The 16,064-nt window shown below is 33.8% G+C and overlaps 1 protein-coding gene across 1 annotated transcript; it reads left to right on the forward strand.

The window, feature by feature from the left end:
- Positions 1–11,257: 11,257 nt before the first annotated feature.
- Positions 11,258–14,836, forward strand: LOC127732489 (uncharacterized; the record flags this gene model as incomplete). The annotated part of the gene is made up of 4 exons (XM_052241528.1): positions 11,258–11,859; positions 12,431–12,623; positions 13,183–13,242; positions 14,628–14,836. Coding segments are annotated over exons 1-4 (537 nt in total), but the record flags the coding sequence as incomplete, so codon positions are not given.
- Positions 14,837–16,064: the final 1,228 nt, after the last annotated feature.

Here is a 16,064-nt window from a genome sequence, read left to right on the forward strand (position 1 = left end):
ATGTTAATATTTACTACATGCAAAGACAAGATAAACTAAATGCAGCGGTTTGTAAATATATGTAAATGTCGGTCTCTGAATACATTTACATAACATTTGCATACCTCTTCAAATCCGAGATTTCGTGTAGTCGGCTTTGTCCCAATATTGCTTTTGGCGTATTTTTTTCTTAAAAAAATAGTGAGACTCATAACTCAATCAAAACTCGCTATACGTAACATAAAAATCTGCAAATACTGTTGATTCAAATTAAATTTTCCAACTAGATTCCATACATTCGACTCAGCATGGTCAACTTGATGCAATGCAACTTCGCCAAGCAATTATAACAGTAATTGATTTGGTTTCACTTGAAAGTTTTCTGTCAATTTACAAAGGTAGATAGTTGACCTTAAAAAAGCTGGCTATCAAGATTTTAGTTTGCTTAAACTATGGTTTTCATTATAAATATATATTGAAAAATTATAAATATATCTAATGCAGATATGTGTCAGGCCAAGAATTGTTTGGGCACTTATTAGCATTTCAAACTGGTTCCGTACTCGAGCCTCGATAATGGGTGTACCTAAATGACGAATAACGGTAAAGAGATGGACTATATGGTTGTATCACCAAAGATATCGCCTTCGCCTTTCAAAACAGAAAATTCATCATTTCATTGAATTTTTTTCTACTGCATGTTATCTTCAATAGTTGGATTTGGATCAAGACATAATACATTGATCACCTTTTCCTGATAAAAATAATTTAGGAGAAAAACATTTGACAATTACGGGATTATTTCGTAAAGGTCTGGAAATCATAATAAATAAAACTGTTTATTTAAAGAATATATAATAATAGAAGATGTGGTATAATAAACTGTTTATCATTATTATCTGAAATCCATCCCCGTCTCAAACAAGGCGACCTATCAAAACATTTCCATTCAACACATACGCTTCTGCATCTATGTCTTTTAGTCTTGCTTTAAAAAGACATGATATATGTATAACCTTGCATAATGGTATGGGGTAGTCTTAACCTTCGTTTTTTCCGTGAATCTACCTATTGAAATGTAAATTGGATTCGATATTCCAATCCATCAAGGACCATAAATCCTGATTAGGAAAAATGTAAAAAGTCAATCTGGAAATTGACATTTTTATTTTGACTTATTCTAATAATGTAATATATGTTCAAAAATTTCACCAAGTATTCACAGTTCATTATATCTCCAAAACGAGTTTTCTGACTTAACTGGTTGTAAAATTCAAGCTCAAAATAAAGTACAGGATTAAGTTAATTTGTAACATCTGTTTGCATTGATGATAAGGCTATTGTACCAGTTGGGGTACACCAGGGTCCAGTTGTTCAAAAGTGTTGTTAAATTTAACGACGATTAAGCCTAAAGAAGTCTTCAAATCTGAACGCAGTCGCTAACTAATCAATGCGTTAAATAATGTTGTTCAAAAAATGTTAAAGACAATGTTACCTAACGCAGTGTTTAACTTTGACGATGTAATTAAAAAAAATAATACCCACAATTTTTAGAAAAAAATCAACTTCCTGTATTATTCAACATGGCCGAACATATGTCTGTAAAAATACAAGGGAGAGGAAATTAAATTTCACTGCTACTGAGAGCAACCTCATTAGTGAGCTGGTTACAACACACCTAGACCTTGTGCAGGGGAAGCATTTCCCAGAAGTGACCAATGACAAAAGGCAAGAAATGTGGGTAGACATCACCAGCAAGGTTCATGCCTTGGGGTCTGCCTCAGGATAGAAACAGAGGTGAGGAATCGATGGAGATACCTTAGTCATGGGGCAAAAGTTTACCAATCTGCAGAGGGAAAGGTCACAAACTGGTGGTGGTTCTCTTCCTACCCAGACTTTCCAGGTAGCGGTGAACATCAAAAACTTCATGAAGGACACTGCCTCTTTCCGTGGAGTTCCCGGTGGTCTTTTTTAACTTTCCTTCCATCATAATCTTTTCACCCTGATTCATCAATTTGTAATCTTTTCTCTTTTTCTCTCTTAATACCATGTCACTTGTCATTGTTACCCGTGTTTATTAACGAGTTAGTGAGATTTATAATTACCGCTGTGCGCTCACTTGTCTCAAACCAACTATATGACCACTTCCTGTCATTAACAGTTGCTATTTCAATACTCTTGGAATCTAAAGAGTAGCGTAGAAATTCACTAGTTGAATATGCAAGAGAACTACTTATATATTTTGTGCGGAACTGTCACTTGATTTATAGAGAAATTTTTGTGTCTTACAATGTCCACTCATTAATACACTTGACTGATGACATAATGAACTACAACCAACAAATCAATGAATGATTTATGTGCTTTTCCATTTGAAAACCATTTGCAAAACTAAAAAAGAAGGTAAAGAAAGCTCAAAATCCTATTGCACAAGAAGCAAAACGATTGCATGAATTGGAAAAAGCTAAGTGTAGACAAATACCACAAAAAATCCATATATATGTATCAACAAGAAAGAAGGACAGTTGCTTTTTATTGAAAAACAATAAGTTTGCCTTCATAAAGGAGAAGCGAAATGACAAATTTATGTGTGATGTTTTTGAACGCCATAATTTAGTAAGTTTTTTTCGAAACCATGTGACTCTAAGATATTGGACATTTTATTACCAAAAGATAATAGGAGAGGTTCACAAAGGATTTCATTGGACCGTAATGATTTCCAGAGAAAGGTTGTTTGTCTACCTTTTGACAGAGGTTACCTTCCAATACCAATGCTGCACATCATGGAACGTTTCTGAACACTTCTAGCACATGTAGAAATGTAATTGTCAGCTTGGGTAAGTGTGTTTTAATGCATCACTGCATGCTCATTCATGAATGTATTGATTCCTTATAGTTTTTGATTGCAATAGCTAAAAAATGTTAGATCTCACTTTAATACATGGAAACTTGTCCAGAATTGCATGTATTGGTAGGTAGTGCATGATGTACATATAAAGTAATCAAAGATACCAAGAGATGAAGTAAACTTATTTTTCTGTAAAAAATTGGACTTACAGGCTCAAACCCATGTCAGCATTTAAAAAACATATTGGTACACTTTACACATGAATTTGAGTCAAGATCATGAAGATAAAGCAAATGACCTGTATTTTTTTAACTTGATAAGAAAATTAAATAAAAATTTTAACAAAAATATTTTATTCATAGTTTTGAATTTAAAAACAAAATCATAGAATTGATACATTTTTTGTACATGTGATAGGTAATGCAAAATTTAACTACACATACATTTCTACAGACTCAATATATTTCATTTACATGTACCCTGAATATCCAGAGGTTTATCTTGAAGTTGCACTGTATTATTCAAGTGTGTTTTTGACCTTGTTTTGATGACTAAATTTTATTACAGCCAATACAAGAAACAGTTGAGATGGGGAAAAGTGGTGCAGGGCTGTTTGGATAGAAGACGAACAAGAAGAAGAAGGTGTAATTCCTTTAATTTGGATAACTGGAGACAAAATCATGTGGCCATCATGAGCCAAAAACGTATCCAAAGTAATGCAAGAAGGTCGGAAACCAGACGATAGATGGGAAGAGTTCAAGCTGCAAAAGATTAAATTTGAATCTGGTTAGATTCATTAGAATTTATTATAGCATGTACATTTGTCATTTCTTCAGTTCAAGTTATTTATACATATATGTTTCAACACTCTGAACTACAGTAATCCTTTTGGGGCCTTTTATAACTTGCAGTGTGGTACATGTATTGGTTTTGCTGATTGTAAAGTGCTGCATAGAAACCTAATGTTGCTAGCTTCTAAGGTCCAGAAGTCTATGGTAGAAAGTTGTCGCATCACATCTTGTTTTATTTTATATTGTATGAATTTATTGTGCTTTGTAGATAGCAAAAGACAGTGTGACCTTCTTGATGATACAACAACAGCGGAAATGTCTGATGATGATGATGATGATACTCAGGAGGTTACAAAAAGAGTGTAAAAAAAAGGAGTATGCTGATTTTGTAGTGGGTGTGTAATTAAAATCTATGGTGCAAAATTTGCATTTTTTTTTTGTTAACAGGATATAATAAAGCAAGTATATGACTGTTCTACAGCTTAATTTTTATGTCTGATAATTGTCTCACTTTTAAATGTATAAAAACAATATAACAGTTTGTCTGAACCTTATATTTTTGTCCTGAGAGTAGTAGCTCTGTACATGTAGCTCACTATAAATAATTGACCTTAACAATAGGTTATAGTGGATTTAAGTAAACACTGACTTCATAATTAACTACATTCGTTATTTCAATGTAGATAATAATGACCAACCTGTGACACAGAAGAATCCAAGATATCAAGGAAAAAAGAGATTATTTATGAAATTATTAAACACCGTCTATATGTTAGTTTACACTGAAAAATCCAACACCACCACCATCACAACCATCCAATGCTTATGAGAGGAAACAAGGTAATATATCAAACTGATTCAAAGTATGAAAATTACAGGCAGTGAGTGTCATAAACTCAATCCACATGGTGCAGATTTAATTTTCATAGGGTTTACTTAATAAGTTCACACCTATCACAAATCAGGTTATACAAGGTTGGCTCTGATATAGAATAATATGACGGGGACAGTCAGGTGACATGTCTTCCTTGTGAACTGTGTGTCAGTCGAATACAAAGCAGGGTCAATATTCATGTCTTATTATAATGTTCTCGTCCTGAACTTGTGTTTAACTTGCAACTGGAGAATAAAATATTATTCGTCCCTATATATTGAACAAAAGAGTGTTCACCCTGGATAATTTATACATTTTTAACCAGATTTATCAGGATATTAATATAACATTTTTTCCTAGGAAAAGTAGTCTCCAGTGATGACGAGTCGATATTGAGAAGTCGTCCTAATGTCTCGTCAAGGACTTTGTGGAAATCAAGTTCTCAAAGGACTTCATCCTCAGCCAAATCTTATAAGACTACTGCCAGATCAAGATCTCATATAGAAACTTTTGGGACTGTGTTATCAGGTAGATCAATATCAAAATCTTCAGTTGTGCATGGCAGGAAAAACAACACCACAATGTCTTCAGGCCGTTCAGGGAAGTCCAGAAGTGTGCAAGAACACAAGTGAAGAGACTACCTACTGAATTGTTTTTCAATGGATTTTACAGAAAGGTGTGAAGCCGAGCTGGCCCAGGGAAGGAAAATTTACAGTGGAAACTTTCAAAAATGTAAAATATCACATGTCGTTGACGCAATCGTCAACTGTTACACCGGAAATCATTTGTCGTGTAAAAAACATTCATTTTTATGTGATGGTTTATAGAAAGTATGGCTTAGAAATATCAAGTCAGGAATATGACAGTTGTTGTCCATTCGTTTGATGTGTTTTATCATTTGATTTTGCCATTTGATTAGGGACTTTCCATTTTGAATTTTCCTCGGAGTTCAGTATTTTTGTGATTTTACTTTTTAGAGGAAACTACCAAAACGTTCTATTTTATAAAAATCCTATATAGCTTTTAATCATCAACACTTAAAAAATTGGAAAAAAAAAGCGAAGGAAGTCAAAGAGAATTGCTGCTTGCAGAATATAATATGGTTCGGGTTATAGACACAGCTGAGCGCACAGAACAGCACATCAACTCACTTCCTAATGCAGAAAATCAGATCAAGGAAACAAAAAAAAGGTTGAACAAATGACAGATAAACAGGAATCTACTCGCATTCCATATTCATATAAATTTCCCAATTTTAAGCCTACTCCACGAGGACCTCTTTTGAGTTCATTCACTGAAAATGTCAACTCTACACCATTTAACCTTGAAATGGAAGATAAAACAGTCGATAACGGTGCTTTTGCATGTATTTGGCAGTCTCTCACATCAGAGTTAACCAGATTCTTACTCAAGAAGGATCTACTACTAACCCGTCTCACTAGTTTTAGCGACAGACCAGAATTTTACACACTATGGAATTCTACATTTTTTAGTATTAAGCAAGAGCTTAGTGTAACTACCAGTGAGGAACTAGATCTATTGATAAAATAATGAGGACCCGAATCCAGTAAAAATGTCAAACCCCGCCATAATAGGTAAAGATGACACAAAAATACAAATGAACAGAACAGAAGACACTACATCATCCACCAAATATAATTACTATACTACTCTTTTATGTCTGAGATTTGGATGTAGAATTAGCAAAAATGGAATATATCTTTCATGGGTCATCATTGTTTTTCCATACAATGTAAAAGAGGGACGAAAGATACCAGAGGGACAGTCAAACTCATAGATCGAAAACAAACTGACAACGCCATGGCCAAAAATAAAAAGACAAACAGACAAATAATAGTACAGATGACACAACATAGAAAACCAAAGACTAAGCAACACGAACACCACCAAAACTGGGGGTGATCTCAGGTGCTGCGGAAGGGTAAGCAGATCCTGCTCCACATGTGGCACCCGTCGTGTTACTTGTGTTATTACAAATCCGGTAAATAGTCTAATTCGGTAAGTCACATTAGTGAAAAGGGAGGGTATTGTAGTTACGACATAAGGAACATATCCGATATCATCCGTGAAACGGTTATTCCATAACGGTCAACCAACTCGTGATGGCGTCCGTAAAATTTACGAAGGGATGACTTCAACTTCACCATTTGGAACTCTTGGTTTAATAGCTTCCTTGTGAGCAGCAATCCTCTATCAAGGAAATCATGATAGGAAACACAAGCCCGGGAATATCGTATCAATTGGGAGATATATACTCCGTATGCAGGCGCTGCTGGAATGTTGCTACAGAGAAACGGAAAGTTCACAATTGGGAAGCTGAAATCATCTCTTTTGTTGTAAAGTTTTGTTTTCAACCAACCCTCATTGTCAATTTCTAGATGTAAGTCAAGATATGAGGCAGACTTGACTGTATCTGTAGTATCCTTTATCTCTAGTTCGATAGGATAGATTCGTTCAACATAGTCACCAAATTTTGTATTATTTAGTGAGAGAACATCATCTATATAGCGGAACGTAGAGTTAAAGGATATTGCTAACTACTAACTTTCTTGCTAAGAAGTTCCTGTATGATTGATTGATTGATTGTTGGTTGCTTAACGTCCAGTGGCAAATATTTCATGCATATTCAGGACGAGAACAAGTTCACAATAAATACAATAGGTAGGTTCTGTAATAGATTAAGGGATTAAGGTCGGAGAAATTTAGACTGCCACGGGAAATGAGGGTATATTGGATAGGGACAGAAACTTAGCCTTGCAACAGGTCACCTACGGACCCCTCAAAGAGTTGTTGCAAGGGTTCTTAACGTGCAAAGAGCGTGGCATTCTCTTTACACGAGGCATCGGATTTAACGTCCCCATTCTGACCGGACGTGGCTGCAAATTTTTACATCCCGCACAGCCAAACGGACGCCCCACTTTAGCACGGGTTTTACTGCCGGTCGGAGGAAGACCAATGGTGACCATACTTCTATTCCCCAGTCACCCTTGGGGGGAGTTCCTGTATGAAGTCAGCCTCATAATAATACAGAAACAAGTCGGCAAGAAGAGGGGCACAATTGGTTCCCATTGGAATTCCGACAGTCTGATGAAAAACACGTCCTCCAAACGTAACACATATGTTGTCAATCAAGAAATCAAGCATGTTGATAATGTCAGTTTCAGAGAATTTTTTGTTTGAATCAGAGTGATTCTTTACAAAGTAGGATTTATTCCTCCCCAAGACAAGATACTTGTATCTACGTACGCCATTCTTATTAATGATTGATTGATTGTTGGTTGCTTAACGTCCAGTGGCAAATATTTCATGCATATTCAGGACGAGAACAAATTAACAATTAATACAAAAGGTAGGTTCTGTATTAGGGGCGTCCGGGATTAAGGTCGGAGAAATTTAGACTGCCACGGGAAATGAGGGTAAATTGGATAGGGACAGAAATTTAGCCTTGCAACAGGTCACCTACGGACCCCTCAAAGAGTCGTTGCAAGGGTTCTTAACGTGCAAAGAGCGTGGCACTCTCTTTACACGAGGCATCGGATTTAACGTCCCCATTCTGACCGGACGTGGCTGCAAATTTGTACATCCCGCCCAGCCAAACGGACGCCCCACTTTAGCAAGGGTTTTACTGCCGGTCGGAGGAAGACCAATGGTGACCATACTTCTATTCCCCAGTCACCCTTGGGGAATTCTTATTAATGAAACAAATTAATACCAACTCTTTCAATTTGTCTTTTAGTTTGGAATGGGGAATACTTGTGTAAAGTGTAGAAAAGTCAAATGTTTTAATACTATTGCAAGATGAGAGAGTCTTAGATTGTATGTAAACTAAAATATCTTCGGGATTTTTTAGTATCCACATCTGATTCACGCCACCTCTAGAATAGACAGTTTCACAATAACTCATATCTGTATGTATGTTGTGCATGAATGATCTGATTATGGTCCTCCACACAATTTTAAGCTTTTTTTTTGCCATTCCTTTCACAAAAATTATTTATACTATTTTTGGCTGTGATGGATAAGGAAAATAACGACTGGTAATATGTTAGGCCAAAAATTTGGTGATTAATGTTATCTGGTCTGTGTCTGTTTGTTCATTCGTCCCGTTTCAGGTTAAAGTTTCTGGTCAAGGGTAGTTTTTGATGAAGTTGAAGTCAAATCATTTTGAAACTTAGTACACATGTTCCCTAGGATATGATCTTTCTAATTTTAATGCCATTTAAAGTATTGACCTCAATTTCATGGTCCACTAAACATGTAAAATGATAGTGTGAGTAGGGCATCTGTGTACTATGGACACATTCTTGTTTACAACAATTTTAATTGGTTTGATCAGTAAACATTTAAAACATATATCAGGATTGAAAAATCTAAAATGGCTGATATTTTGACAGAATACATGTATACAGTGTAACCTGTCTAATCCAAAACCTCAGTAGTCCAACATCCTGCTTTAACAGACACATTTTCATGATCCCAAAATATTATTATCCTTGCAGAAAAAAACTAATTATTGCGACACACTGCTATCATCTCTCTTTAATATCTTTTTCTGTTTTTACAGATGAACCACAGGAACAATCGACTAGACACAGAGTTAGAAGGGTAATACCACCAATAGAATCGGATTCCGAAAAAAGTGAAGAACATGAACATAAAGAAGTGTATGATGATTCCGGTATATTTTTCTTAATAATTGTATAATTAATTGCAGGAAGGTCACATTATTCGTGAATTTGTTGGTTTAAAAGTCTATTTCTATGAGATGATGCATCTTACAGACTGATGACAGATAAGGGAAACAAATTTATTGTGTAATTGCGCAAACGACATTTCAGGGTCAGTTATAATTGATTTGTCTATTTTTAGAAACTGAAAGTTTTATTTTTTGACAACAGAAAGTGTTATCAATTTTTATAGTTATTAATTCATTTCATTGCATGAAAAAAGAATTAATATTTTAATTATTTTTCCGGGATAATGCATTTGTTAGGGTCTGCGGGAATAAAAAAGCATGAAAAGTCAAATTTTTTTCTATTCAGTAAATCGCCAAAATTGGGTCTGCAGATCGTAAAACAACAAATTAAAAACTCCTGGCCTTATCAGTATTTGCTATTTTAGTGATTTTTGCACCCACATCATCTATTTAAACATGTACACCAACTTTTGTTTTGTACAGAAATTATAGTGCCATGCATGCATTTAACATATTAAAAAAAAACTCCCTATATTTAACAATTGAGAGTACCTTATGAACCAAACATTAACATTACGTTTACATGGACATACTAACATAACAATATGTAACTGCATGATATATTTTGAATTCTGACATTGTATAATTGAAGATTTATGTTTTTAGGCTGGAAAGCAGTTACACTTGGTGGAAAATGGGGGGGGGGGGGGGGGGGGGGGGGGGGGGGGGGGGGGTGACTATTATTTGCCATAAATATCATAGCCAATTGGTGTAGAAAAACTATAAAGTCCTATGCCTTGCATAAGTTTTGCCTTTATATGCAAGAAGTATTTTGACATGCATGTAGTTTTTCTTTATACATGCTTCATATTTCACTTTATAATTTTAGACAAAGATGAGGATTTCTTGCCCCCTAAAAATAAAAAAACAGAGACATGAGGAATCCACCACTGATGAGAATGCTTCAGGTTTGTGGTTTTGTTTTGATGCATCCCCAAAAAATAAACGCAGAAAATTCTGAAATTTAGAATACCTATGACCTGCCCTTAAGGTTTCTGATACTGCAATTAATTAAGAACAAGTTGTGCGCTTTGAAAAGGTCTAGGAGATATCACAATTTTTTTTTTCTCCAATATTTCATCTTCAACCCAAAAAAATTAAATAATTAAGTATTAGAAACAGTGCAAAAGTAACAACGAAACTGACTGACATGGAGGGTTTATGTAAAATTTCCAGGAAAATGTCAGGACTTTTTCAGGTGTCAGTGTAACCCTATAACTAGGGTTACACTACTGAATTTCAATAGCTTAACTGGGAGTTAAATGGAACACTATGAAAAATACCTATTCATGGATATCAAGTCATGTCTTATATTGCAGGTAAAGCCAAAGTTAAAAAAAGCAAAAACAAAAAACAAAAACAAAAACAAACAGATGAAACAGATGAGGTATGACTATTTTGCACTAAAGTTTTGAAGATATAAATGTAACTATATATTTATAGAAACTAAATGACTAAATTAAAAAAGGTAATCTTGCCCTAGTTTATAGAAAATTTAGAAAATAGTTCATTGTTAGCTAAATGAAAGCCATTCCTAAATTTATTCTTAGCTTTTCATTCCCGCTCACCACAATTTTTATTGTGCAATTATACCATTATACAATCCCGAAATATTTTTTGAGGTCATATAAAAATCTAATTTGTACTCGCTGCATGTGGTCATATAATGCTTCTGTTAGGCTTTGCATATTTTTAATATATAACATGTAAAAAAAGCCAGAAAAGACTTTTGTCTTTTAAAAAGACAAAAGGAAAAGTTATCAAATGAAACTTCGTCAATGATGTCAAGGAACCTCCTGTCAGAGGATAACAGTATGATAGATGAGGCAAGTACATTTATAGGTTGCACTTTGTAAATACAGCTGTTTCTCAAAACACGCTTCTTTTGGGGAGATCTTGTGACTATTCATAGAAAATTAATTTTGTTTACATACTGGTTCTCAGTTATGCTCTCTGTGTTCCATCTCACAGAGACATAACTTGGGAATGTTACCAGTAAATATACACGTGCATATTGTTTACATTGAAATCTGTGGTAACCTGTAATTTGATTTATAGGAGTTATTGCCCTTTAACTTGAATGAAATTGTATGTGATTATGCAGTGCTCCACATTTTGAAGAAGTGACAATATTAGATTTTATTTACAAAGAACCAAATCTATAACCTTTGATAGTTTGCCTTATTGAACACTGATCTTTTGGTAGTTGGCACTACTTTTTCTGTGTTATTGCAGTATTTACTTTGACCCTCTGAGAAGCATTGATGAAATCAATCACATAAGAATGCTAGAGATAAAATGTTTCTTTTTTTTTTAAATACTTGAGATTGCTAGGATAATTTGCAACAGAACCACATTCAATTGGACTTGCCTATCGAACAAGAAATACAATAAAAACAACTGTGCCCACAAACATGAATTTTGGGTTACATCTTTATCGTGTGTTTATCTTGTTTTACAGTTAAATTTGCTGACTTCCGCTGTGAGAGATGTCCAATCAAGCCAAGTTACAATCATGGCAAGATTGGACTCATTTATTGAAACTTTCCAATGCAGGGACTGCATTAAGCAGGTGGTTAAGGAGTACAAGGTAAACCGTACAATCATGCATATCATCAGTTCTTAACAAACATGATATTTTTATTTTTTGAATTAACATTTTTTTAATATTGTCCTAAGTAGAATATTGCCGGAGTTTAAAAGTGCAAATAATTTTATTTAAGGTACAATATGCAAGAAATAACTTTAATTTTATAGCTTAACCTTAAAATTGCTATGCTAAAAAACTACCATGATGTCATGATTTTAAAAAGATATGGAACAAGAATAACTTTCGATTTCATTCAACATATTAAAACTTAACTGGTGGCTACATCTTTGATTTATATAGTACTGGATATGTACAAAAGTTTGGTCACCATGTCCTATATTTACACATTAAAATTGTCAAGTTTTGTCAAGTTTTATATTTAGGTTCATATCTTAAATGTACATACCACATATATATATATACTAAAGAATAATATATACAACAACTAAACTCTGTAACATTCATAGTACTGAGCTTTTTATTGTGCAACAATTTGCTCACCATAATCCATATTTCATACTATATTGAATTAAATAGACTTAGATACAAATTACTGGTCTTAAATTTTCAGATTGTAGTAAAATCTGGGTCAACTCCAGGTAAAGAAAAAGCAAGTAAACCTGAAGAGCAACCGCAAACCAGCAAACCTGAAGAGCAACCGCAAACCAGCAAACCTGAAGAGCAACCGCAAACCAGCAAACCTGAACAGCAAACAAGCAAATCAGAAGAACCAATAGGTGATATATCAGGGATAGAAGTCAATGGTATGTTTGATATTCAGAAAGTTTATTTTCTATATAGTGCTTTGTAAAAATATTTGATCAAACATCAAATTCTATAGTACACAATTTGTTTGCAATGCTGGTATGGTGAATAGAATTTGTCCTTAATTGGTCCTCTTAAAATCCAAGTGAAACATTTGGTTAACCAGGTGGGCGATGACAGGCTCCTGGGAGTCTCTGATTTTAAATGTTCATTTTAATAACCTCCTGTATTATATGCCAATGGATATTATCTATCCATCACTGTTTTCGAGTTAAAAGGACCAAAGTGATAACAATTTCCTAGATTTAAACTGTTTTCAATTTTGACAAACTTGCCATATCTAATTTTCAGGGTTTTTATTTCTCTTCAGAACTTTGCTTCTATACGTCAATCATTATCAAAATGTTTCACCTAAAAATGCAATATCCAAAACAATTCAGGTGTACATTTTTGATATAAAACAAAAACTTTTTAAAGCTATAATCTGAACATTAGCGTTTTCTAAAATGTTTTGGCTAAAATGCATTATGTGTAAATGTAGCATCATTGTCTTTACAGAGAGTGAAGAAGACAAGACTACACTAGATGATGTAGAACATTTTGAAAGTAACACTGATGGTGAGTTCAATATTAACCAAAGTTGCCCTATATCAACCTCAAACGTTACCCAATATCCCGGTCACAGTTTCATCTTCCTTTCTATTAATAACTTATTTTCATATTTCTATTGTATGATGTTTAATTATTTTTAATCCACTTTTGATGCTTTTTTAGGCGCCACGTACAATAGTAGAGGGGCATTATGTTTTCTTGTCTGTGCGTTTGTTCGTTCATCCTGCCGCCTGTCCCACTTCAGGTTAAAGTTTTTGGTCAACATAGTTTGTATGAAGTTTAAGTCCAATCGACTTCAAACTTTGTTCACATGTTCCCTATGTATGATCTTTCTAATTTTAATGCCAAATTAAGAGTTTTTACCCCAATTTCATGGTCCATTGAACATAGTAAATGATAGTGCGAGTGGGGCATTCGTGTACTGGGAACACATTCTTGTTTCACGAAAATCGTCAACATGTAATTTGAAGTCCCACTAAAATCATATCTGAATGACAAAAAACAAAATTGAAAAACAATGGATGCCATAAACCAGAAAACACCAGATAAGATTCTGGAGGCGGATAAGGATAATTCCGGGTTTGCTGATCTAATACAATTAAAAAAAAAATCCCAGGCAGGTGACAAAATACATCTTTGATGATAAAATAATTTAACACTAGAATTGAAAACCAAAATATAATTATATGGAAAAGAAAGTAAAAGCAAGAAATATTTTATACAGAAACTCAAAATTACTTTTAGTACACAAATTGTTATGTCAAAATTCAACTTATTCAATAAAAATGTGACATTAATTTTCTTTATTATTAATAAATGTTGATATTTCATATATATATTTTTGTAGTGTAAACATATTACTACAATTATAAGAGGGAACTCCTTCTCAATTTTAAATGGCTGCCCAGTAGAATCTTGAATTTTCTCAATTTATTTTTACAGAGGAACCAAATAAATAGATTTGAATTTGAACTGCTACTTAAATTGTATACTCAGAAATGAACAATATAAATAAAGAGATACATTTGACCCTTTATATCATAGTAAAAACTACAAGACAACACACCCACCAACAGTGACACCCTCCCCTTAAAAAAAAAAGATAATGTGATTTTATTATATATAAGACAATTACATGTATAATTAAACATGTTTTACAACAGTGACACTGACAATGAAACAAGTTAACCTAACACCAAAAGCGCATAAATTTTGTATGTCACTGAGTTGTGAAATATTTCAAGTTAAAAAAGGATCTGGAATTTGGGCTGTGGACTTTTCATTTTGGAGTGTCAAAGGTCCTGGACCTGCCAGTACCAAATGTAAATTTGAACCCAAGTTCATGTATATCTAATTTAATCATACTATTATTGCGGTTTATTTCTTTACAGCATTAGTGTGTCTTGGTGAGACCCGGTATGGAATTAAGATGAAGTCAGCAGATCTAGCAAGGTGTGAAGAACAAAGCCAGACAGCCGAAAAATTTGTGTTAAACCTACTGGAATATTTAGTCACTAAATCAGACTGCCAGGCCATGACCGTGTATGGTCATGGCAAAAACAAGAGGGAAATGGATCCTCAAATGAGGAAGGCCATCAAAGTATGTTTAATTGTAAATACAACATGTAAATAAGCAAGCTCATTGTAGAAATGAAACTGTATTCCATTGATGGTAACTATACTAGGACTTCTAGCGTTGCTGTAGGTGACGCACTGTCGACTGATTTGCCACAACACAAAATACTGAAAATTCATAGGCTATAATTAATACAAGAATTAAACAAAATACCAGTGCACACTTAACTACAATCATAAGCACACATGTAAACATAAGACAACTCTGTAAACTAAAGCTTGCATATACAAACTGATAAAGATGCAGGAGTGATTTCTGGTGCTTCAGTAGAGTTAAGGTTGCATGTATGCTTTAATATTAAATTTGGATGGTGAATGGCACATTTTGATGTATCTCTATGCAAAAGGTATTAACATAAAAAAAATTTGAACTAACTTGTCATAACCTGTGATTGTAAGTTTGCCTGTATCATAAATTTTGAACATTTGAAACGCTTTGTTCCAGTTGACCTTCTGTTGACCTAATTGTGACCCATGAAGCCAAAAAAGTGATAATATACATTATCGCTATTTTGTGCATTTTTCCTTTGATTTTTTTTTGTGATAATTTTCATATCATGCTTCTCGCTTGAGATGGAAAAATTATCGCTAGAAACTAAGGAGACCACGTGGCGTTGCTAACGAAATTGACATTGAAATTGACAACGTCGTCATAGGTAAAATAGCGACAAACAGATTATCATTGGTCATCTCAACTCATGCCAGTTAAAAGATACAGGCTCTAGTTTTTTTCTAATGTATTTTTAATGTGCAAATACAATGTTTATATATGCTACTGTATACAAATAAAAATGGGATTACATATATATTCCAAACTTTTTGATTACATTCGTTAACCGCTGGCACCAATCCCGTAAAAGTTTGTTTAGACCAGTAAATTTTAGCCTGCATGCTAAGCTTTATGAAGTACAGTATAAACTATACTTTACTATATATGTACAAATATGATGATTTTTCTGTTTCAAATTATTAAGTCCAGATTAAGTGTAACTATAATGTAATTTCTGGGTTTTTTTTCTTTTCAGGTCACATGTTTAGTTTATACAAAAGAGAAATGTCACCTGAAGAAAAAACAAAGTATTGGATGGATACTATTGTTGTAAAGATCAATGACAAAATAAGGGGTATCAAAAATGGAAAATACAAATCAAAAAAACAGTGAAGACTAAAAATTCTGTATTGTGCTATATCAC

Source organism: Mytilus californianus, unplaced genomic scaffold (genome assembly GCF_021869535.1).
Source record: "Mytilus californianus isolate M0D057914Y unplaced genomic scaffold, xbMytCali1.0.p SCAF_25, whole genome shotgun sequence".
In the NCBI taxonomy this organism is placed as follows: Eukaryota; Metazoa; Mollusca; class Bivalvia; order Mytilida; family Mytilidae; genus Mytilus; species Mytilus californianus.